Below are 24343 nucleotides of genomic sequence, written 5' to 3'. Positions count from 1 at the left end.
CAATATTTCCCTTATCAATCAGCATGTAAAGTCAATATATCCTTGTATTTATTTTGTCCTGTTAACTATAAGAAACAAGCACAAAAAAATTCATTCTGGAAATTTAGTAGCTCTTAGAAAGCTGGAGAAGGCCTCTGTAATAGACTGCGTAATCCCTAGTCTACCCACTCAAACAAGAAACAAATTCAATTTTTTTAAAGGTTGATTTATGCATTTAATAGTTGGTCTCCAGTTCTGGGTATACAAGAAAGGGGTTTCTTTGTAAGAGACTGTCATAACAAATAGCAGCACCTAGCTAACATCTGATCACCTTAAGTAGGCCCCGGCATTGGTAACTCCAAGAATGACTGGGTTGTACCCCAGATTTACAGCAATTCTGGGAAACAGATTACAGACTGTAATAAGAACTAAGATATCAGTTAAATTAAGGATTAGCACATTAGAAGGGCAAGAACATATAGACCAAGGCAAACTTTATTCCATGTAATTTATTAGATTTATTTCCGGTCCTTTCTCCAGAATCCCTAAGCAATACACATATCACTTCTTTGCCCAAAAGGAATATGTCAGGCTGAGAGAGAAGGAGAGAGAGTGTAGTAGCAGATCAAAATTGCAGATTGTTTTGCCATGGCTGAAAATGCTCTTGAATGCGAGTGTCCCCAGCCCTAATCCAACATCTCATTTTATCGCACAAGTTCTCCTTCCATTTAAAAAAAAAAAGCTGTAGAAGGCAGTTCACAATGCAATAGATTTTGCATTTATAGCTAAGAGGTCCGTTTCTTGAATAACAGCCTTTTTATTGTTCAGATATACGTAGATTGCAAAATCAAATCCTTTCTGTACAGAGAAGTATCAATAACAACATGATTATTCTCCCCCTCCCACTTATCTTCAGTTTTTGTTACAGATGATTCAAAATACTTCAGACCAACTTTCTACTCTTACTACCAGAGTTCCTCTTTTATGCATAAAAGCCAGCTTCATCATTACAAGAATGGCACTCTTAGAAAACCATTAAGGTCTCCCACTATTAAACTCCCCTATAATAAAAAAACGTTTCTTTAGTGGAAGAAACCAGATCTGGCTCAAGTTCGTTTCTCTTTATCTGAAAAATAAGAGAACATTTTAAATTTCTTACTGGGTTATTTTAACCACCTGGATTCACTTCTGTACAAAGACATGGCTTACAGAAATCATAGGAGATTGAAGTATTACAATTTACATCAAAATCTCACATTACTGTCTCTGAATTAGTAACACAAAAGTCAAGACAATTGAGTAGGCAATAAATAATAAAAAAACTTGTCTCCTACAATGAAATATCTCCCCAATCCTCTGAAATCAAATAGAAATGTTTAGGAAAATATGACAATATGTTTAATACTGCAGTTATATTCAAACTCTAAAATCATCTAAGTACTTCTCACCCTTCTCCTTTTTTGTCAATCTTTGGTCCCCCATGTGTTAAATTTCCAACTCTACAAATTTTAAACTTTGGACATTGTGAACATCTCTGTGCAGATAGTTCTTGATTTACAACAGTTTGTTTAGTAGCCGTTTAAGGTTAACAACGACACTGAAAACAGGAACTTATGACTGTTTTTCACACAACCGTTGCTGCATCCTGATGGTCACATCAAAATTCAGCTGCTTGGCAACTGGTTCATATTCATGACGGTTGCAGCGTCCTCGGATCATGTGATCAGCTTTTGTAACTTTTTGACAAGCAAAGTCGATGGGGAAGTCAGATTCACTTAACAACCGCTTAGCTAATTTAACAACTGCAGGGATTCACTTACCAACTCTGGCAAGAAAGGTCATAAATTGGGCCAAAATTCACTTAACAACCATGTTACTAACTTAACAACTGCAGGGATTCACTCCAGAAAGGTTGTAAAATGGGGCAAAGCTCACTTAACAAATGTCTCGCTTAGCAACAGAAATGTTGGGCTCAGTTGTGGCTGTAAGTCAAGGACTACCCGTATCCCAATTCCAATCCTAACAGTTTCTGGGAGTTTCTATGCTTGCATGTCCCAGTAAACCCAATGCCCCTCTTTCACTTAAGAGAACCCAGCCCATTTAATGTATCTTCTGATTTTTATTCGTCAGGGTTTATATTTTTTGCTCATTTGCACTGCCGTTTAACCCTTCAATCTACCCAATTATCAAAAGTTGAAAAGAAAATGAAACATGCCGATTACCTCTCTTAACTGTGGAATCCAACTCAGTGAAACAGGCAGTAGTAACCAACAGAAAAAATATACCAGAAACCCTCTCAAGATCATTGACCTTTGTGGGAAAACTCTTCTGCTGCAAAAAGTTGAAAGGACAAGTAATTACACAGCCTGGCACCGATAAATCTTCAAGACGTTGGGGCTTACAGGTAGTCCTCGAGTTACCACAGTTCGTTTAGTAACCATTTAAAGTTACCATGGCACTGAAAAATGTGACTTATGACCATTTTTCACACTTACAACCTTTGCAGCATCCCCATGGTCATGTGATCAAAATTCAGATGCTGGTTCATGCTGTGTCCCAAGATCGTGTGATTCCCCTTTTGCGACCTTCCGACAGACAAAGTCAATGGGGAAGCCAGATTCACTTAACAACCAGATTACTAATTTATCAACTGCGGTGATCCACTGAACAACTGTGACAAGAAAAGTCGTAAAGTGGGCAAAAATTTACTTAATAAATGTTTCATTTAACAACAGAAATTTTGGGCTCAATTGTGGTCATAAGTCAAGGACTACCTGTACTGACTTAGCAGCGCAAAAAGGAAGTTTTTCAGCTGCTCTCCCCAAACCAGAAAACCATTGATGCCTGGCCTCTTAGATGGATACCAGGAAACTTTCGGCAGCCAGAATTATGCTTAGTTATTCTTGTTATTTTGGCTGCCAAGCACTACTATAGGGAGGATGGTGGTACTAATTGAAAGGAAAGGCATGGGACATTCAACTCCTTGGGAGTGGAGTATTTTTTTTTAAAAAAAATAATAAACTATAGCCTAATATTTCCTTTGATGCTTTGCTGCCAAATATTGACAATTTGATTTTTTGGGTGGGAAGGGAGGGAGAGTGCAAAAACCCTTCCAGATTCAGAGCCCAGTATGACATCCTGAAAGCATCTCGCGTATAAAGCATTTTAGAAGAACATTATTCTTTTGTCTCTTTGAATTCATCATATATTGTTCCAATTATAGCCCCACAAAATTTGTACAGAAAGAAAAAGTCCCCTTTATTTTTTTTAGCATTCTTTTCTCGGGAGACCTACAGCAAATTACAAGAAAGTAATAATAAAACATCACCTTCAAAAAAATCATCAATTCTTGAAAGTTAGTATAGGAATTAAAATAACGTTCATTTTAAAAAGGAAACTACAGTAAGAAACTTAAGAAGGAATTTGACCCTGAGATATATTGTGATCCTCCAAATGACTAAATGGTCAGGCATGTCTTCAGTTAACTTATGAAGACAGCATGAATCTAGTTGTACTTTCCTTGGGAGAGAATTTCATAAAAGAAGGCTAATGCTGGCTATTAGAAGGTTCACACCTGACCATTCTAGGATGAGCTGGAGGACCATCTCTGTTGATTTTAATGCTAATGCTAATAGATACTGATAGAAGTGATCTTTTAGATACTTCTTAAATGATTTAGGAGAATGCCAGCATGGAAATTCTACCTCTAGTAGCCAATAGGCAATCAGAGTTATCTGGATTGCTAATGTTAACAGCTCTTCTCCCTGCATCAATCCAAAGTGTGATCACAATCTTAACACAGCTACAGTTCCTGAAAAATTTCCCTGAGAATTCAGGGTACTTCAGATTCTGTAACCCTCAAAGGATCTTATTTGGTCCTGAATTCTTCTAGGCTAGATGAATCAGCAGCTAGACCAGGGGTAGTCAACCTTGGCTCTTTTATGACTCGTGGACTTCAACTCCCAGAATTCCTGAGCCAGCTAAGCTGGCTCAGGAATTCTGGGAATTGAAGTTCATGAGTCATAAAAGAGCCAAGGTTGACTACCCCTGAGCTAGACCAAATCTCAATAAGAAGTAATTGGCCCATGTTCAAGATGGGCTAACACAAGGATTATAGTTCCCCTGTTATATTATTTCATTATTGATAATGGATATAATATTCTATTTGATTTTTTCTTGGTTATTTGGTTGAGGAAACCTATTTATCTTACCGATTTATGAGATACACAGCAGTTTCAGAAATAATCATTGGCACACCAAAGAGTATACCTCGGGATAATGCTGTTTCTCTTACAGCCTGCGCAGAAGGGAAAAAAACACACATATATATACACAAAAGGAAAGTTAGAATCACAATATATTCAGGTCTCTTAAGAGCTTGCACTTTTATGAATCTGGATGCCACATTTTTAAAAGTTTTTGCAAGCGTATCCAATTAATGTGGTATCAGAGGGTGGCCAGGGCTGAGTATTATGGGCAATTTCTACCAGCTGGGTGGCTGATAGAATTGAAAATAAAAATGCATATATCATAAAACTTAATGCAGCGATCAGTTTAGCACAACGTGAATTAGGAGTTGAACATTTTAATTTTAAAGAACCAGTTTTATTCTAAATTCAAATCGACTAAAATGCTGCTGAGGCCATCTTTGTCATAATGAGGGCTACCAGAATATGTGTTTCCATTAGATGAGCTATGTATCACAAATGTATAGTATAAGAAAACAATGATTTTGGAATTAAATGAAAAAAATTACAATACAAGACAATCCAATCTCCCAAGTCACTCTGGTTAACAAATTAACAGTACAGACAATTACAATCAAAGCAATTAGCCTTCCTTATTATGATTATAGAGCCTGGGAAGTCCACAAAACAAAGGGCCAAACCAAACATTTCCCACTTTTGGGTGGAAATGCACCAAATGCATATTCATAAGGAAATTCTGGTAAATAAGTAATGGGGAAAGTGCTACTAAATGAAACTGACTATCAAAATACAGAAATTGAGAACAAAAAAATAGCCATGCTGGATCAGGTCAAAAGCCTGACTAATCCAAGAGCCTATCAAAATCCACAAGCAGGACACAAGCAGAATCACATTTTTCCATTTCCATTTCCAGAACCTCAAACCATCTATTACCTCCTTTAATAGAGGTAACACATAGCTGTCATAGTAGCTTTTGATAGGCTTTCCTTCTAATTTATAAATGACATCCCTGTGATGATTTAATTTAATTGAGTATAAAAGGGTTTAGTTGAAATGGAATAGAAAGGGGAAAATCAAGCCAGTGGAAACATCTGTGTTCCTTCACTTACTTTTTCCCCCGCCACCTTAGACATTCCAATAACTTCACCCGTGCTATGCATGACCTTAATCCCATTCTCACGTTCAAAGTTTCTGACTATGAACACATTGAATGCACAGAGAACACCTGCAGAGAACAGGGGAAAAGATCAGGCTCAGTAAGAAATATAAACAAGAATTATTAGCCTTAACTCTCAATTCTTGTGATAACATTTATATTAGCAAAGCAGAAGAGTGACTTGACCTCTGGCAGACATTGTAAAATTAAAAAAACAAACAGAAAGAAATGCACTATTGGGCTTAAATTCTGCTGCAATTGCTGGAGAGTCTTCCAAAAATTATGATTTTGATAATCAGTTGGCTTACGCGGAAACTGCTGAAGGTTTAATTTCCAGGGTTTTCTTGGCTCATACTGAAATTTCAGCCAAATTGGCAAAATTTTCTAGTACTCTAATTTTCTTCATAATTTTCTGAGTCAGTTTAAAAAAAAATATCTATGGATACACCCATGGAGGAAGCAATAATATGGTGTACGCTATGTACAATAACGTATGAAAAAACAGATACTGACTATGGGAAATTCTGATTAGCTTGCATTGTAATCTGAATTAAAGATCCCCCTTTTATCAGAAAAAAACACCTAGCAATTGAAACAATTCTGAGTTTGAAACTAATGGATGTGCGATCAACCTGTAACTTTTACATTATTTCTGGGAGAATGGGCTAAATTTATTCCAAGTATTTAAGGTAACTACAGGAATGAGAAATTGGAGGCAGTGCCTTTGAAATTCTACATAATTGTTACGCTTATGGTCATTGAACTTCAAGAGGAAATCAAAGAAGTTTGGATAAAAGAAAGCAATCTTTGGGGTAGGGTAGCCAATTGAGGGCACTCCCATAAAATATGTTAAGCCCCTGCCTAAACATACTTGACTCATAATTAATAATAAAAGTAGGTTGGACTAGGATCACTATCTTGTATTTTATCAAACAACAGGATTTTTATACCTCAAAGGCTACAGAAACACTTGAAAATCACTTTATTAATAAAGACTACTTTTATCCTTTTATCGACCAAGGATCAACTTTTAGAAGTAAACCCAGGAATCTCAGGACTCAGAATCTTGCAAGATCGAATCTGGGTCGATCACTGGGACCAAAGGTTTACTCTTCCAAGCTTTAGAACTGGAGCTGGAGCCCATCTTCAGGGAATTTCTCTCTACTGAAATATGTCCTTTGGGCTATTCTGTGAGTCCTATTTATGTGGTGCCTTCTGATCGGTATGTTGATGGCTGGCAATCAGTTGTTGTCTCCTTGTGCTGTCAAGCCCTGGGCTCCTGATAAGCTGGTGGTAAATCAGCATTCCTGTTGACTGACAAGGGGCCCATTTCCCAGGCTTCAATCATTTCTCTGGCTATCTTTGTACCTGCACGGCCAACAATCTTAGTAGCTGCAAAATTGAAATGTATGTCCTTGTTCATTGCAATGTGAGGCTACCAATGAGTTCGGGTCTCCTCGTCTGAACGCTTGTGTTCTTGCAGTTTGTGGTTAGCTTGCTCCCTGTCTGTCCCACATAATTAGAATATTACTTCATGCGATTTGATCTTACCCTACTGTTGTCACATTTAGGGATAACATGAACAAAATTTAACAAAAAGATTATTAAGATAACTCTGGATTTATTGCAGAGTATTAAAGGAACATATGTCCCTCTAGGAAATATGACCAGTATTTAGCATCTATTCGGAATAAAAAATGTGATTTTTTTTCCTAGCATGAGGCTTGTTAAACAAACAATAATAAAACATTGAAATGGGACCTGCGTAGCTGATTTCCAGCATCAGCAGTGTTTGTCAACATTTGAAATAGGGTTTTTTTTTCAACAAGGACAATTTTCAAACAACATGGCTACATTTTGAAACTGTTATGTTTACAACATAAATATTATATTTGAAAAAATGCTCATACCTGATAGAACAGCAACAACTATATAAGACAAACTTGTTGACAGCATAGAATACCTGTAACTAATGTTTCAAAGAACTGTCACACTTTTACTCACCAAAAAAAGCACTTGCCATGAACTTGCTGAAGAAATGCCCTGGAGTATTTAGTGATTTCTTACGCGCTATAACATAGTGAGGGAGAGTCTGAAAACAACCGTTTCAGAGAGAGAGAGAGCGAGAGAGAGCGAGAGAGAGAGAGAGAGAGAGAGACAGGGAGGAGGGAGAGGAAGGGAGGGAGGGAGGGGAGAGAGAGATTGTGACATTTTTATTTTGTACTCAGCTTTATTTCATGGAAAAAGAGGGATTGACTATAAGCTTTTTCCACTAAATGTTAATAAGTCTATCCCCAACAAGCCCATATCCACTTTTTTAGTTCCCATGTCACCAAATTGAGCTTCAATGTAAAATCGCTAATTTTCAGCTATCCACATTTTTATTTGCCCCCCCCCTTAAAAATAAGGTCTAAAATAGGATATTAGTCTTCTATTAAGTTTAGTGTGCCTCTTCTGTCCTTTAACTCCGAGTCTCCCAAACCAGAAAACACAACAGAGTCAAAGTACCACTGCCCCTTTTAGTGACATCAGGTCTCTTTTAGCCACAAGAGCAGAGATTGGCAACCTTCTTCCACACAGGAGCCAAAGATCAAGTCTGTGAGCAAACAACCTCTCTTGGATAAATATTCCGGCACTTAAAAGTTCAGGGTGAATCTTAAAGAATTGCTTCTTAGAAGAATTTGAGCCATGTTCAAAGGAGAATATAAGAGTGTGCTCAGCAGAGGCTCAGGAAACCTCTTGTGACTGGGGAAAGAAATGCTTATGGAGAGAGGAGAAAGATCTAGGTAACCCATAAACATATATACATGGGCTCATAATACCCATCTGAATCATTACAATTTGTTAATAGACAGTAGTACATTTCTACATCAAGTCTGAGATAGAATTCCAAACTTTTTTAGAACTGTGACAGGTGGGTATATTTATTTTGGGACAATGGGCTGAATGATTTTGGTTGGTGGTCCAGATCCAGCTTCTGAGTAGTAGATTTCTGACTCCTACCATAGAGGCAGAGGAGGAAAGGGGGAAATCATTCTCAGGTCACAAATAGGTTGCCTGTGTTAATAATTTAAGAAAATCAAATCAAAATCCAGAGGGATTCTGATTAGATATGAGTCGTGGTATTGGTGTGTATGTATGTTTGTGTGTAACCTTGATATTTTAATTATAGATCCTGAAACCGAACAAAAAATAGTAAACTCTACAGGTTGTCTTTCTCCTTAATTAGTACATGCTCTCTGTGGCACTTTGCTGTTTATCAATCTAGACATGATATAAATAAATAGTTATGCAAGAAAGACTCGTGTCTAGAATAAGAAATTGGAAGAGCTTTGAAGAGCAGGGACACTACAAAATCTATGGAAAACTATGAAGACAGCAAACATACAAATAAAGAGCACTAAGTTTAGCTCACATCTCAGTGAATAGGCATGATAAGTTAAATTTAGGCATTACCCATTGAATTTGAACATATGGTTGGAGGCAGTTTTAAGTAAGGATGCTGAAAAAGAAATTTTCTTCTCATTTAAAAACAACGTTGGAAAACCATTAGATCACACTAACAATCCCTTGTATAAATTAATAGCAATAACACTTAGACTTATACACCCTTCATAACGCTTTATAGCACTCTCTAAGCAGTTTACAGATTCGGCATATTGCCCAAAACAATCTGGGTCCTCATTTTACCGACCTTGGAAGGCTGAATCAACCTTGATCCAGTCAGGATCGAACTGCTGGCAGTCAGAAGAATTAGTCTGCAATACTATATTCTATCTGTGCCACCATAGCTCTTCATTACTATTAATCAGTTATTAACAAATAGTTCCATGCATGAATCCATGCCACTCCATATGCTACTCTTCCTTGAAAGAAAAGCATAATTAGAAAACAAAAACCAGGCAGAAATTGATAATACATACTCCTATTAAGGCCAAACCTGGGATGCTCCCAATAGAGAGAAGTGCCTGTTTCCATGAAAGTTCCTGTAAGCAAAAAATGTGACACCATGAAAACACACCTATTCACTACACTGCAAAAAAGATTGTTGCAATCTGCCACATATACTTACATTTTTCTCACCATTNTCCTCCCTGCACTGTGAATGTTTACATGTTATGTTCAATTAAACCATGGTAACATGTAACGTTTGTGTATTATTATTTTCAGCAGACTGTGTTTTTCTATTGTTGTGACTTAGATGACGTTCAGAGCACATTTTATGACCAATTCATGCAAAACTCCGCGTTATCCCAAGGGGTTCACATACTTTTTCTTGCAACTGTAGCTGTCATAGTAGCTTTTGATAGGCTTTCCTTCTAATTTATAAATGACATCCCTGTGATGATTTAATTTAATTGAGTATAAAAGGGTTTAGTTGAAATGGAATAGAAAGGGGAAAATCAAGCCAGTGGAAACATCTCTGTTCCTTCACTTACTTTTTTCCCCGCCACCTTAGACATTCCAATAACTTCACCCGTGCTATGCATGACCTTAATCCCATTCTCACGTTCAAAGTTTCTGACTATGAACACATTGAATGCACAGAGAACACCTGCAGAGAACAGGGGAAAAGATCAGGCTCAGTAAGAAATATAAACAAGAATTATTAGCCTTAACTCTCAATTCTTGTGATAACATTTATATTAGCAAAGCAGAAGAGTGACTTGACCTCTGGCAGACATTGTAAAATTAAAAAAACAAACAGAAAGAAATGCACTATTGGGCTTAAATTCTGCTGCAATTGCTGGAGAGTCTTCCAAAAATTATGATTTTGATAATCAGTTGGCTTACGCGGAAACTGCTGAAAGTTTAGTTTCCAGGGTTTTCTTGGCTCATACTGAAATTTCAGCCAAATTGGCAAAATTTTCTAGTACTCTAATTTTCTTCATAATTTTCTGAGTCAGTTTAAAAAAAATATCTATGGATACACCCATGGAGGAAGCAATAATATGGTGTACGCTATGTACGATAACGTATGAAAAAACAGATACTGACTATGGGAAATTCTGATTAGCTTGCCCTTTTTATCAGAAAAAAACACCTAGCAATTGAAACAATTCTGAGTTTGAAACTAATGGATGTGCGATCAACCTGTAACTTTTAAATTATTTCTGGGAGAATGGGCTAAATTTATTCCAAGTATTTAAGGTAACTACAGGAATGAGAAATTGGAGGCAGTGCCTTTGAAATTCTACATAATTGTTACGCTTATGGTCATTGAACTTCAAGAGGAAATCAAAGAAGTTTGGATAAAAGAAAGCAATCTTTGGGGTAGGGTAGCCAATTGAGGGCACTCCCATAAAATATGTTAAGCTCCTGCCTAAACATACTTGACTCATAATTAATAATAAAAGTAGGTTGGACTAGGATCACTATCTTGTATTTTATCAACCAACAGGATTTTTATACCTCAAAGGCTACAGAAACACTTGAAAATCACTTTATTAATAAAGACTACTTTTATCCTTTTATCGACCAAGGATCAACTTTTAGAAGTAAACCCAGGAATCTCAGGACTCAGAATCTTGCAAGATCGAATCTGGGTCGATCACTGGGACCAAAGGTTTACTCTTCCAAGCTTTAGAACTGGAGCTGGAGCCCATCTTCAGGGAATTTCTCTCTACTGAAATATGTCCTTTGGGCTATTCTGTGAGTCCTATTTATGTGGTGCCTTCGGACTGGTATGTTGATGGCTGGCAATCAGTTGTTGTCTCCTTGTGCTGTCAAGCCCTGGGCTCCTGATAAGCTGGTGGTAAATCAGCATTCCTGTTGACTGACAAGGGGCCCATTTCCCAGGCTTCAATCATTTCTCTGGCTATCTTTGTACCTGCACGGCCAACAATCTTAGTAGCTGCAAAATTGAAATGTATGTCCTTGTTCATTGCAATGTGAGGCTACCAATGAGTTCGGGTCTCCTCGTCTGAACGCTTGTGTTCTTGCAGTTTGTGGTTAGCTTGCTCCCTGTCTGTCCCACATAATCAGAATATTACTTCATGCGATTTGATCTTACCCTACTGTTGTCACATTTAGGGATAACATGAACAAAATTTAACAAAAAGATTATTAAGATAACTCTGGATTTATTGCAGAGTATTAAAGGAACATATGTTCCTCTAGGAAATATGACCAGTATTTAGCATCTATTCGGAATAAAAAATGTGATTTTTTTTTTCCTAGCATGAGGCTTGTTAAACAAACAATAATAAAACATTGAAATGGGACCTGCGTAGCTGATTTCCAGCATCAGCAGTGTTTGTCAACATTTGAAATAGGGTTTTTTTTTCAACAAGGACAATTTTTAAACAACATGGCTACATTTTGAAACTGTTATGTTTACAACATAAATACTATATTTGAAAAAATGCTCATACCTGATAGAACAGCAACAATTATATAAGACAAACTTGTTGACAGCATAGAATACCTGTAACTAATGTTTCAAAGAACTGTCACACTTTTACTCACCAAAAAAAGCACTTGCCATGAACTTGCTGAAGAAATGCCCTGGAGTATTTAGTGATTTCTTACGCGCTATAACATAGTGAGGGAGAGTCTGAAAACAACCGTTTCAGAGAGAGAGAGAGAGAGAGAGAGAGGGAGAAGGGAGAGGAAGGGAGGGGAGAGAGAGATTGTGACATTTTTATTTTGTACTCAGCTTTATTTCATGGAAAAAGAGGGATTGACTATAAGCTTTTTCCACTAAATGTTAATAAGTCTATCCCCAACAAGCCCATATCCACTTTTTTAGTTCCCATGTCACCAAATTGAGCTTCAATGTAAAATCGCTAATTTTCAGCTATCCACATTTTTATTTGCTCCCCCCCCCTTAAAAATAAGGTCTAAAATAGGATATTAGTCTTCTATTAAGTTTAGTGTGCCTCTTCTGTCCTTTAACTCCCAGTCTCCCAAACCAAAAAACACAACAGAGTCAAAGTACCACTGCCCCTTTTAGTGACATCAGGTCTCTTTTAGCCACAAGAGCAGAGATTGGCAACCTTCTTCCACACAGGAGCCAAAGATCAAGTCTGTGAGCAAACAACCTCTCTTGGATAAATATTCCGGCACTTAAAAGTTCAGGGTGAATCTTAAAGAATTGCTTCTTAGAAGAATTTGAGCCATGTTCAAAGGAGAATATAAGAGTGTGCTCAGCAGAGGCTCAGGAAACCTCTTGTGACTGGGGAAAGAAATGCTTATGGAGAGAGGAGAAAGATCTAAGTAACCCATAAACATATATACATGGGCTCATAATACCCATCTGAATCATTACAATTTGTTAATAGACAGTAGTACAGTTCTACATCAAGTCTGAGATAGAATTCCAAACTTTTTTAGAACTGTGGCAGGTGGGTATATTTATTTTGGGACAATGGGCTGAATGATTTTGGTTGGTGGTCCAGATCCAGCTTCTGAGTGGTAGATTTCTGACTCCTACCATAGAGGCAGAGGAGGAAAGGGGGAAATCATTCTCAGGTCACAAATAGGTTGCCTGTGTTAATAATTTAAGAAAATCAAATCAAAATCCAGAGGGATTCTGATTAGATATGAGTCGTGGTATTGGTGTGTATGTATGTTTGTGTGTAACCTTGATATTTTAATTATAGATCCTGAAACCGAACAAAAAATAGTAAACTCTACAGGTTGTCTTTCTCCTTAATTAGTACATGCTCTCTGTGGCACTTTGCTGTTTATCAATCTAGACATGATATAAATAAATAGTTATGCAAGAAAGACTCATGTCTAGAATAAGAAATTGGAAATATATCAAGCTTTGAAGAGCAGGGACACTACAAAATCTATGGAAAACTATGAAGACAGCAAACATACAAATAAAGAGCACTAAGTTTAGCTCACATCTCAGTGAATAGGCATGATAAGTTAAATTTAGGCATTACCCATTGAATTTGAACATATGGTTGGAGGCAGTTTTAAGTAAGGATGCTGAAAAAGAAATTTTCTTCTCATTTAAAAACAATGTTGGAAAACCATTAGATCACACTAACAATCCCTTGTATAAATTAATAGCAATAACACTTAGACTTATACACCCTTCATAACGCTTTATAGCCCTCTCTAAGCAGTTTACAGATTCGGCATATTGCCCAAAACAATCTGGGTCCTCATTTTACCGACCTTGGAAGGCTGAATCAACCTTGATCCAGTCAGGATCGAACTGCTGGCAGTCAGAAGAATTAGTCTGCAATACTATATTCTATCTGTGCCACCATAGCTCTTCATTACTATTAATCAGTTATTAACAAATAGTTCCATGCATGAATCCATGCCACTCCATATGCTACTCTTCCTTGAAAGAAAAGCATAATTAAAAAACAAAAACCAGGCAGAAATTGATAATACATACTCCTATTAAGGCCAAACCTGGGATGCTCCCAATAGAGAGAAGTGCCTGTTTCCATGAAAGTTCCTGTAAGCAAAAAATGTGACACCATGAAAACACACCTATTCACTACACTGCAAAAAAGATTGTTGCAATCTGCCACATATACTTACATTTTTCTCACCATTCTCCAATGATCTTTTTACAGAATTCCTGTTTGCCAAACTGAATCCACCAATATAGGCATGGAAAAGAAACTGCAAAATTTGAAATTACAAATGCACAGTATCAACATGAGTTAACAAATTAATCTAAACAAATTAATACAAAATGAATGGCTTAGCCAGTACCTGCTGGGAAAACGATGTCAAAAATGTTCTGTATGGTAAGGAAGCAATTGCAGCCTGTAAATAGAAATTTATATGGGAAACACATCTGGACAATATTGCAAAGATATATATACCTGCACTAGCAGATCATTTTATACTTTGCTATAGTACCGTCATGTAGTTTCAGAAGCAAATATCCAGTTTTTTTCAGGCCCGAATCTAAATTTGCTACTGGCACCACGGATCCCATGTGAGATAACTGCTCCCAAGTTACTTCATTTCCAGTCAATAGACTCTAAAGAAGCAACTGGAATCAATGAGTAGTCTGAACATACCATGCATTCTATTCCTAACACCACTTTAATCTGCCAGATATATTATTTAACCACTGTCTTTAAAAGCATTCAAACAATCTTTTGGTCTCTGTGCTTTTTGGGATAACATAAATTGAGCAACAGTTATGGCAACTCGTACATCACAATAATCTTCATAAAACTTGTTTGTGCACCATAAAAAGCAAAGCAACTCCTACATTTAAAAAGCTGCTTCATCTATACCAGGGGTGTCAAACTCGCAACATCATGTTACGTGTCACGACATATCGCAACTTTTTTCCCATTGCCGGCAATAGGGGGGATGCGGTTTCGGCATGACGCATCCGGCCCGCAGGCCAGCAGTTTCACACCCCTGATCTGTACACTCTGCAAATCAGCATGTGTATTCACAATGGGCCTGTAATGTTTTCTGTCTACTGAGTCCTTGGAGGCTAAATGTGCTTGTGTCTGATCTTGGTTCCCTTAAAAAAATTCTTCAATATTTACAGAAGTGAAAAAAGCAATTCAACATTGATACCTGAAAATGCATTAAGGTACATTCCCAATATGTATTGAATAATCTATCGAATGAATTACTTTTCTCAGCTCTCAGGTACTTTTTTTTAATCTCACCTCTTCTCTCATCTAAGCAGTTTATTTTATTGTCCCTCCACCAAATTTTATTCCTCATTTATGTTTGTTGATTTCATGAGTCTCTCCCAATCATCTGTTTTCTTCTCCTTTCCACCTATCGTTCATCGCTGGGCTGCTTAAGAGGAAAAGGGATCTTTTCTTAAGAAATGTTGCATTCTGTGAATCGAAGGTGATTCAGAGTTTGTCAGTATCTCCCTCTTTTGTGTGGCCAATTTGGACTGGTGCAAAGACAGGAAAGGACATACACCACCAGCTTGCTCTCCAGAAATTGTCAGCAATATGTGTTCTCTCTGCACTGAAACACTGCATAAAGATTGGGAGAAAGGAATCTTTTGCCTGTATCTGCTCAAACTAGAGCCATCCACAGGCTTGGCAGTCGCAACTGCGACATCATATGTGTTTTTTCAAAATTTGCATTGCTAACAAAGAATTAAGGGAGAACTGGAATAGCCATTTCAAACTTTTTAGTTCTTTTCAACCAGACATACCCTTCTGAGATTCGAACCTGGGCTGTCTGCATGTTAGGCAGATGTATTAACCTCTAGACCACAGGCTCTTTCTCACTTTGTCAGCTATGAGACAGGGGAGAAGAATTATCTTGAGTTTGGTGCACCCTGTCGGCCCAAATATGGGAGAAAGGAATGTTAGCAATCCAAATTTTGAAAAACACATATGATGTCGCAGTTGCGACTGCTAAGCCTGTGGATGGCTCTAGTTTGAGCAGATACAGGCAAAAGATTCCTTTCTCCCATATTTGGGCCGACAGGGTGCACCAAACTCAAGATAATTCTTCTCCCCTGTCTCATAGCTGACAAAGTGAGAAAGAGCCTGTGGTCTAGAGGTTAATACATCTGCCTAACATGCAGACAGCCCAGGTTTGAATCTCAGAAGGGTATGTCTGGTTGAAAAGAACTAAAAAGTTTGAAATGGCTATTCCAGTTCTCCCTTAATTCTTTGTTAGCAATCCAAATTTTGAATATATATATATATATATATATATATATATATATATATATATATATATATATATATATATATACCAATAATAAATAAATAAAAGTAAACACCAGGGTAAAATCATTAAACTATAAGAGTTTAATACCAATACACATACGCCAAGCTTTCGTCAGCTTCCACTGCTGACATCATCAGGGCTTAGAAAGCCAGTCCATGGGAGAGTCCTTTATAGGTTGAATACGGTCTGCACACGGCCCCTGGACCTCGTTACTGGTCCTGATTGCACCGGCTGCGTTCCGGCGGTGGTTTTCCCTCCGCTGGTTGTTCCTATCCTGCAACACTTGCCCGTACGGTCGCCTTCGCCTAACTCATTTTCTCGCGGGCCGGGGGCGGGTGGGACATTTCCCCTTCCTACTCTCCTCGGTCGTGTCCCCTGCCCTGCCTGCCCGTGTGGTCCTGCGCTCTTACTCCCTATGTTGGTCAAACCCACCCGGCTCGGGGTGCCTATTCCCTTCCCTGGAGTCCAGCTGGTCCCAGTCACCTCGCTGCCATTCTCACGGGCGCTTCCCCTTTTTTCTCTGATCGCGCCTCCCATATCCCCTGTGCCTCTCAACAATCCGCCTCCATCGTTCTTCCACTCACCCCACCTGGGCTGGCTAGGCTCATTCCCCCCCTTCGCCTCCTCCTTCTCTTCGTTCCCTTTGTCGGCCCCCTTCTCCTCACCCCCCATATCCGTCCCTCTTGCCAATGCCATCCTGTCCGGGTCGTTCCCTCCCCTTTCCCTGTCTGCTGTTCCTAACTCAGTCGCTGGCTCCCAGGGGGATGTTCCATGTTTTTCGTTGGTTCGGGCACGACGGGGTTACGGGGTGGGGTGGTCGGGCCGCCGCCGCTGCCGCGGCTCAATGATTTCCTCCTCTCCTCCTTCGTGTGCGATCGAGTAATTATCCTTCCGGGGCCCTCTCTTTCCCTACCAGCCTTTGCGCTTCCCCCTCTTTCCTCGCTGACCGTGTCCCCCACCCCCTCTCTTTCCTTTCCTTCGTTCTCCTCGCTGGCCCCCTTCTCCTTGCCCCCATACCCATCCCCTCTATGGTTCGGGCATGACGGGATTACGGGGTGGGGTGGTCGGGCCACTGCCGCTAGCGCGGGGCGGCTCAATGGTTTCCTCCTCTCCTCCGTGTGCGATCGAGTGACTATCCTTCTGGGGCCCTCTCCCTCCCTACCGGCCTTTGCGCTCCCCCCTCTTTCCTCGCTGATCGTGTCCCCCGTTCCCTCTTTTTCCTTTCCTTCGTTCTCCTCGTCGTCCCCCTTCTCCTTGCCCCCGTACCCATCTCCTCCATAGATGTTATCCTGCCTGGGTCGTTTCCTCCCCCCTTCCTGTCTGTCATTCTTAGCTCGACCGCTGGCCCCCAGGGGGTTGCCCCGTGCTTCCCGTTGGCTCAAGCACAACGGCGCTGCGGAGTGGGGCAGTTGGGTCGAAGGGCGACTCAGAGGGCTCCTCTTCCCCTCTCTCATGCACAATCGGGTAGCCACCCTCCTGCCCCCCCCCTCTTCTCTGTCAGCCTCCGTCCTATCATCTCCGTGCGGTTCAATCTCAGCCGGGTCATCACGACTACCCCCCGCACTGGTGCCACTGGCCCCCGCCGAGGGTATTCGGAGGCCCCGCTTCTCCATCATCGTCCCGTTAGTGTGCGCCGCCTTACCCCGGCGTCCCCGGGGGAGGGGGGAGGGGGTTCCTGGAGGGTCAGTCGTCGGTCTCATGCTCTCCCTCATTGTCGGTCTCCACGTCCTTCTGGGTTGCACCCCTTTCTTTATTGTGGGACTCACTGCCCACGGCCCCCATGGTGCCTGGATGTTTGGGGGCAGTTGGGGGGGAGGCGACGTTCCTCTCACAGTGCCCTCTGTTGGTTCCACTGGCGCTCCCAATGTTCTGTTGCAACACTTCCAGCCGGATGGGGGGGTTGCTACCTGTGCTCCAAGCCCTCAGCGCTAAATGCGCTGGACAGAGGTCCACATGCCGATTAATTGAATCCCTGTCTGAGAGCCAAGCCTCCTTAAGCAAGCGTCCCCCTTTCGTGCCGTCATTAGCCAAAACACGCACATTGTCGAAGTCGAACCGATGGCCAGACTCCGCCATGTGCGCCCATATTTGGGAGTAACACTCGCCCCGTTTTATTGCCAGCTTGTGCTCATGGACCCTAGTTCTCACCCTCTTCGAGGTCTCCCCAACATAGTTGCTGGAACAGTCCCTGCAGTCGATTCTGTATACGACTGCCGACTTCTCCATGTTGGGGAGTGGGTCCTTGGGGCGCATGGCTGCGGCACGGAGTGTCCGGTTGGGTCTGTGTGCAACTTTCACGTTGTGCGGCACCAGTATCCTCGCTGTGGCCTCCAAGACATTGCAGATGTACGGGAGGGTGACCAACACCGGCTGTGACGTCAACTCCTCCGTCGGCTGCTCTCTTTTGGGTTCAGGTGGTGTGCTGTGGTGCCTAACGAATCTCACTGGGTACCCGTTGCGCTTGCACACCCGGAAGAGATAGTCCCTCTCCTCTTTCTTCGCTCTGCTCGTGCTACAGTGGGAATGCACCCGTTTGAACAGGGTTCTGACGCAGCTGACCTTATGGGCCACCGGATGGTTGCTCTGATAGTGGAGGATCCTATCCGTGCGCGTTGGTTTCCGGTATACCCTTGTATTTAGAGATCCATCTGGTTGCCGATGGACCAATACATCCAGGAACGCCAGGGTGCCCTGGCTCTCCTCCTCCATCGTAAACTGGATGTCAGGGTATACCGAATTAAGCACGCCCATAAAGTCAGCTTTCTGATGTTTCTTGACGACCGCAAACGTGTCGTCAAGTAGCGGGCCCAGAACTTGGGTTGGTACCGGGCCATCGCTACGAGTTCCAACTGTTGGAGCACCACCTCTGCCACTATGCTAGAGATCGGGGACCCCATGGGCGTCCCTTTAATTTGCTCGAACATGGTGCCTTGGAAGGTGAAGTAAGTTCTTAAGCATACCTCCACCAACCTTATCAGGTCCTCAGTTCGAAGAGAGTCCTGCTGCTGTTCCAGGTGCCTTCGGCTCAAGCAGTCCCTAAACGTTGCGACTGCGAGATCCTGAGGGATGGAAGTGAAGAGGGAGATGACGTCAAAGGACACCATCACCTCATCCTCCTCCACCCTCAGGGTCTTAATCCTGCCCAGGAACTCCTCCGCCGATCTTACTGTGGTGGTGCTATCGTTGGTCAGGTAGTTAACACGGCCACTCAGCCACTTGGCCAACTCCGAGGTGGGGGTGCCCCTGAATGCAACAATGGGGCGGAGGGGAATGCCTGCCTTATGGATTTTAGGCAGGCCATAGAACCTGGCCAGTGCCGAATCGCTGGGGCGTATCCTCCTCAGAACATCCTCCCCCAATCTCTTACTCCGTTTTAGGCCGTCCAAAAGTTTGTTGATGTAATTCCTGAGTGTGATCATGGGGTCCTTATCAACCACCCTGTACGCTGTTCTATCCTGGAGCAGTTCCAGCACCTTGTTCGTGTACGCCACCTTGTCCATCACAACCGTGGCCCTCCCCTTGTCCACTGGAAGTACGACGATGGAGTTATCCCTCTTGAGTTGTTCTAGAGCCTCCATCTCCTGTTTGGATAATGTCTGGTACGGTTTATGGTTTACCAGCAGGCCAGTGACCTGTTGCCTGAGTGCATATTCTGAGTGCATATTCTGAAAACTTTCACTGTTACTCACCAATGAAGCAGAAATACACACAAAACCTTTGAAAGAGAGAGAGAAAGAAAACTGTCCAGTTAGCAAATTGGTGCATATAAGGGAGTGATAGAAAAATAAATAATATAAAAATGTCAACATATACAGTAATTATAAATTAGGCACTATGTACGCAAAAACATGAATGACGGGCCTTATGGCTTTTTTGGAGTTTTATACTTCATTATTTTAGGAAATTATTGGTACTGAATAAGCAATGGAAATTTTAGAGGTTATTTAAAATAAGGGAAAATTGTGCTCCACTGTCTAGGAATTAATTGCTTCAATAATGCAACGGATGTTAAATTAATTTTCTCCACATTCCTACATGCTGGAAGCAAGTCCTAACAAGACAAATATTGCTAAGCTCAAAGATTTAAAAATTGACAATGAAGCCTTAAAAAACATGGATTGGGCTATTTTTTAAATTATATTTTATGTATAATAATAAAGATATGGCATTTAAGAAGACCTATATGGTTATTTATTTTAAATATCTTGTTAAATTATGCTTTGTTCAACTATAGTGTACTAAATAAACTATAACCACCAGAGTCAACACAAGAAAAAATCTGTTTACCAACTACAATGTCTGGGTGCATGTAATATACTAAGCCCAAACTAAACAAACTACATTAAAATTTAGCATGATTTATAATGCCTGTCTGTGTCTATTAGAATATATTCACATATTTATCAAATCACAATCACTACTAAAAACAAATTATAAATTAATACTGAGATCATATTCTAACATGCATTCCAGGAATACAAGTAAATAGATGCAGGCTATGGATAATATACATTAATAACAGCAATAATGACCGACAACAGTTCATTTCGTAACCATTCAAAGTTACATGATTTATGACCATTTTTCACATGACCGTTGCAGCATCTCTTGGACATGTGACCAAAATTTGGATGCTTAGCAATTGGTTCATATTTATGACAGTTGCAATGTCCGGGGTGTGTCTGTGTGTCTTGTGATCAGCTTTTGTGACCTTCTGACAAGCAAAGTCAATGGGGAACCCAGATTCACTTAACAATGTTATTAACTTAACAACTGAAATGATTCACTTAACAACTGTGGCAAGAAAGGTCATAAAATGGAGTAAAACTCACTTAACAAATGTTTCACTTAGCAACATAAATTTGGAACTCAATTGTGATCATAAGTCGAGGACTACCTGTATACCAAAATTAATTTTATTTCCTATTATGTTATTCATCAGTACTAATAACAGTATGGGGAAGTGATTAAGGTGGTGGACTATAAATGGGAATACTTAGATTGAAATCCATCATCAATCACAGAGCTCCAAAGTTATTGCTGGACCCCTCGCTTCCCTCGTCCCAGCCCACCACACAGGGTGGTCGTTAAGGGATAAAATAGGAAGAAGGAGCTTGCATACTGTTGCCTTGAGTTTCTAAATGGAAGGTGGGTTATCAAACAAGTAAACAAGTACTGGAAAAAGCTGAGTTCAAATTGCAATAAAATGACATTTGAAACTAACCTCCTCCTCTAAAGAAGAAAGGAATTGTATCGCCAGTGCTGGGATTCACACAGAGCTGAGAAAAGAAAAATACATATAAAATTGATTAGAACATCTCTACTAAAAGATGAAAAGATCACGTTAAAATAATTCCTAAATATAATAGGAAAACTCACCAGACTTATTTTCCAAGCATCTCTGACCTAAAACATTGGAAAGCAGTATTTAAGAGATAGGTCAGAAACCATTTTATAGCTGACTATATATTATGGAATGGCTTAGCTTTTCAAGAACCATTGATGGGATGATTTGAAATGTTTTGGGGTTTTTTTGTCCATCAATAATGCTTTTTCACATAATCTGCTACATCATAACCGATATCCTAAATCACTTTTTAAAAAATCTGATAGCTTCATTTAAGTTGTATTTCATCTCAAATAAAGGAATTGTGACATTTAAATCATAGGATAATGAAATATAGATACAGAAGTAAAAAGATATGTATATAAGTTCAGAACTAATTAAAATTGGCTTGTCAAGAATGAATCCTGGGCTGATACTCACAGTTCGTTCATTTCACTTGTTAGTATGCTTAGATAAATTTCTTGTGGTTTAAACCTAAGATTCTTATAAACTAAGAGCAAGCTAGAAAATATTGTCTGACCAAACCAGGATTTCATATGCAACACAATCTAAAGAAAATATTTGAAGATTTGATGATCCACTTATATTACTAGGAATAAATAAGCGTACATTAGCCAGCATTGTGACTTGCTGTGATATGTGATTACAGTCACTCTCTTTTATGGCATTCTTTTAAAACTAACAAACAAAAGCTTTTTATTTATTTATTTTTTATGCCACCATCTCCCCTACAAGATGACTTTGTTGTTCCGTCAGTATTTATGGTTCCCCCAAACTTTACATACTTCTGTTTCCTTTTCAACATCTATTTTGATCTTTATACATTAGGATATATTTATTCATACCTACGGACTTGTATAATTGGAAAAAGAACAGGCTCCACAGAACAGGTCTTCAACACGAGGGCCACGGACCAGTACCATTCCGTGACCTGTTAGGAACAGGGCCGCGCAAGAAAGCAAAGCTTCATCTGTGTATGCGCAGGATCTATATAGCACATGAACTCTCCCCTTCCTTCCCCCAGTCTGAAAAAATTGTCTTCCATGAAATCAGTCCCTAGTGCCAAAAAGTTTGGAGACTGTTGCTATAGAAGATACAGTAGAAATTCTACCTATGTTAGTTCTGTTGCAGTAGTGTGGCCCCGCTGTCCACACTTCGAGAGACTGCATATACGGTACATACAAAAACTGCTCACATTAATAGGCTTCTTTACAGATCACTATATTCAAAGTGTGGATGTCACAGGACAGAGGTAATTACTGGAGTCACACTAGAAATGTGTTCAGCAGCATCAATGCACGACTACTTTACAGACAGTATCACATGAACAAAGCTGGTGGCTTAGCCTCACTTGAGGAGAGCTGGGATCAAAATTCAGTTGCAAATTCAGTTCCTCTCTCGTGCCTCGAGTCTCAGCTTAGATATCAGGGCACAGCAACGAGAAACCTAATCATTTTTGCACACTAGAATGTAATGTACAAGCATGTTCACAACATCACTGTACCTTTTTATCTTGTAAAGACGTTACATCTTCTCCACTATTCAGTAAAAGATCTCTCGATGCATTAATGTCTGCCTGTATTTACAAGAAAAGTGGAAATAAACTGGGGGGTTTTTTCCCTATAAATAAGCATTTCTTTTCTTGTGATGTTATCGTTTTTTTCCACTGAGTGTTTTGTGACACAAAATACAATCAACCAGTATTGCGCCTGGCTTTTCTCTACCCCATTCTTATAGGTAAGTGGAGGGTGAAGGGACAAACTCAGAGCAGCTTCTAGGACGCAAATTGATCCAGAAGAAAGCATCAGGGGAAGGCTTGTCTCTCTCTCCCAGACCTGTTGCTCCAATCCGATCTGCAAGACTTTTCAAGGAGAGGAAGGATGTGAGGAGTCCAGACCAGTAATATACCATAGCATATTCATTCCGGTCCCAAACCATTTATGTATTCATGCAGGGAACCTGTTTCAATCTTCTTTAAATATATTCACTGACCATTAATGGAACAGCACTATTTCTTTCCCACTGGGGGTAATAGAAAAAGCTGAAGTACCTGTATCTTTTGACCAATAAGGAAGTGCAAAGAGCCTCAAAGCTAAAAGCAACAGAATTGCTCTTTTTGGTGACAGCCTGAATTTGGTGCAATGCAGTGGTTCGCTCTACTGTATGTGTATCCCAGGCCAACACACATGGGTTAATTCTTTCTTTCAAATATTTGTTATTACACATCATAACACTTTGAAATTAATGTTTTTTTTTTCTTTAAAATAATGCTACTGTGACTGAAAGCTTGTGGAAAAATAACAAGCATATTATATTAACGATCATTTCTATGCAAGCTGCCTGATTTTATTCTTCCATTTGCATGGCCCTGCTGGTTGTATTTTGTATGTTGTCTGAATCAAGAAAATGTTACGCATCGTTCATGTTGTCTTAATGATGCAGTCTGAAACTATGCTTGCACTTATTTGATCTAGCTTTGGTTTAGCATGATATCCTGTCTCAAACTGATGGCTAATTCATGGCTCTTGTTGTTCCAGGAAAAATGAAACAAGTTGCAGGAATGGCTAGGAATTGTTTTAGCAGCTATATTTTCACTACTCCATTTCCAAAATTTACTGTTCTATTTAACCTAGGCATGCAAGGATTTTTTTTTAAAAAAGGGGGGGTTAGAAAAACATTCATTTCCCCACATGCTTTATTATAGTAGCTCTGATGCTGAAGAGAATATTAATTGCCTTGATTTGAGTTTGGAGAAAAAAAAGCAAACAGACAAGGTAATATTGCTCAGTTAGCTACTTTAAAATAGCCAAGAAGACAAGGAGGCTGCAGCTGATGCAGCATCTACAGATAATCCTCAGTTTAGAGTGAAGAGAAGAGCAACAAAGATGATTAGGGACTGGAGGCTGAAACGTATAAAGAATGATTGCTGGAATTGGGTATGTCTAGCTTAATAAAGAGAAAGACGAGGGGTGACATGATAGCAGTGTTCCAATATCTCAGGGG

At 40.0% G+C, this 24343-nt stretch overlaps 1 protein-coding gene across 1 annotated transcript; it reads right to left on the bottom strand.

The window, feature by feature from the left end:
• Positions 1-719: 719 nt before the first annotated feature.
• On the bottom strand, positions 720-21394 carry SFXN4 (sideroflexin 4). Its single transcript, XM_029284773.1, has 11 exons — positions 21373-21394; positions 21218-21272; positions 19683-19708; positions 14032-14085; positions 13855-13938; positions 9267-9329; positions 7348-7435; positions 5297-5412; positions 4191-4276; positions 2202-2310; positions 720-1105 (listed from the first exon to the last, which is right to left on the bottom strand). Exons 7-11 carry the CDS (start codon positions 7364-7366, stop codon positions 1031-1033), a joined length of 405 nt encoding a protein of 134 aa, XP_029140606.1. The 5' UTR covers positions 7367-7435; positions 9267-9329; positions 13855-13938; positions 14032-14085; positions 19683-19708; positions 21218-21272; positions 21373-21394; the 3' UTR covers positions 720-1030.
• Positions 21395-24343: the final 2949 nt, after the last annotated feature.

The sequence above is a fragment of the Protobothrops mucrosquamatus genome, unplaced genomic scaffold (assembly GCF_001527695.2).
Source record: "Protobothrops mucrosquamatus isolate PMUCROS unplaced genomic scaffold, P.Mucros_1.0 scaffold930, whole genome shotgun sequence".
In the NCBI taxonomy this organism is placed as follows: domain Eukaryota; kingdom Metazoa; phylum Chordata; class Lepidosauria; order Squamata; family Viperidae; genus Protobothrops; species Protobothrops mucrosquamatus.
Note: the sequence above shows the minus strand (reverse complement) of the source record. Positions and strands in the feature narration are given on the sequence as shown.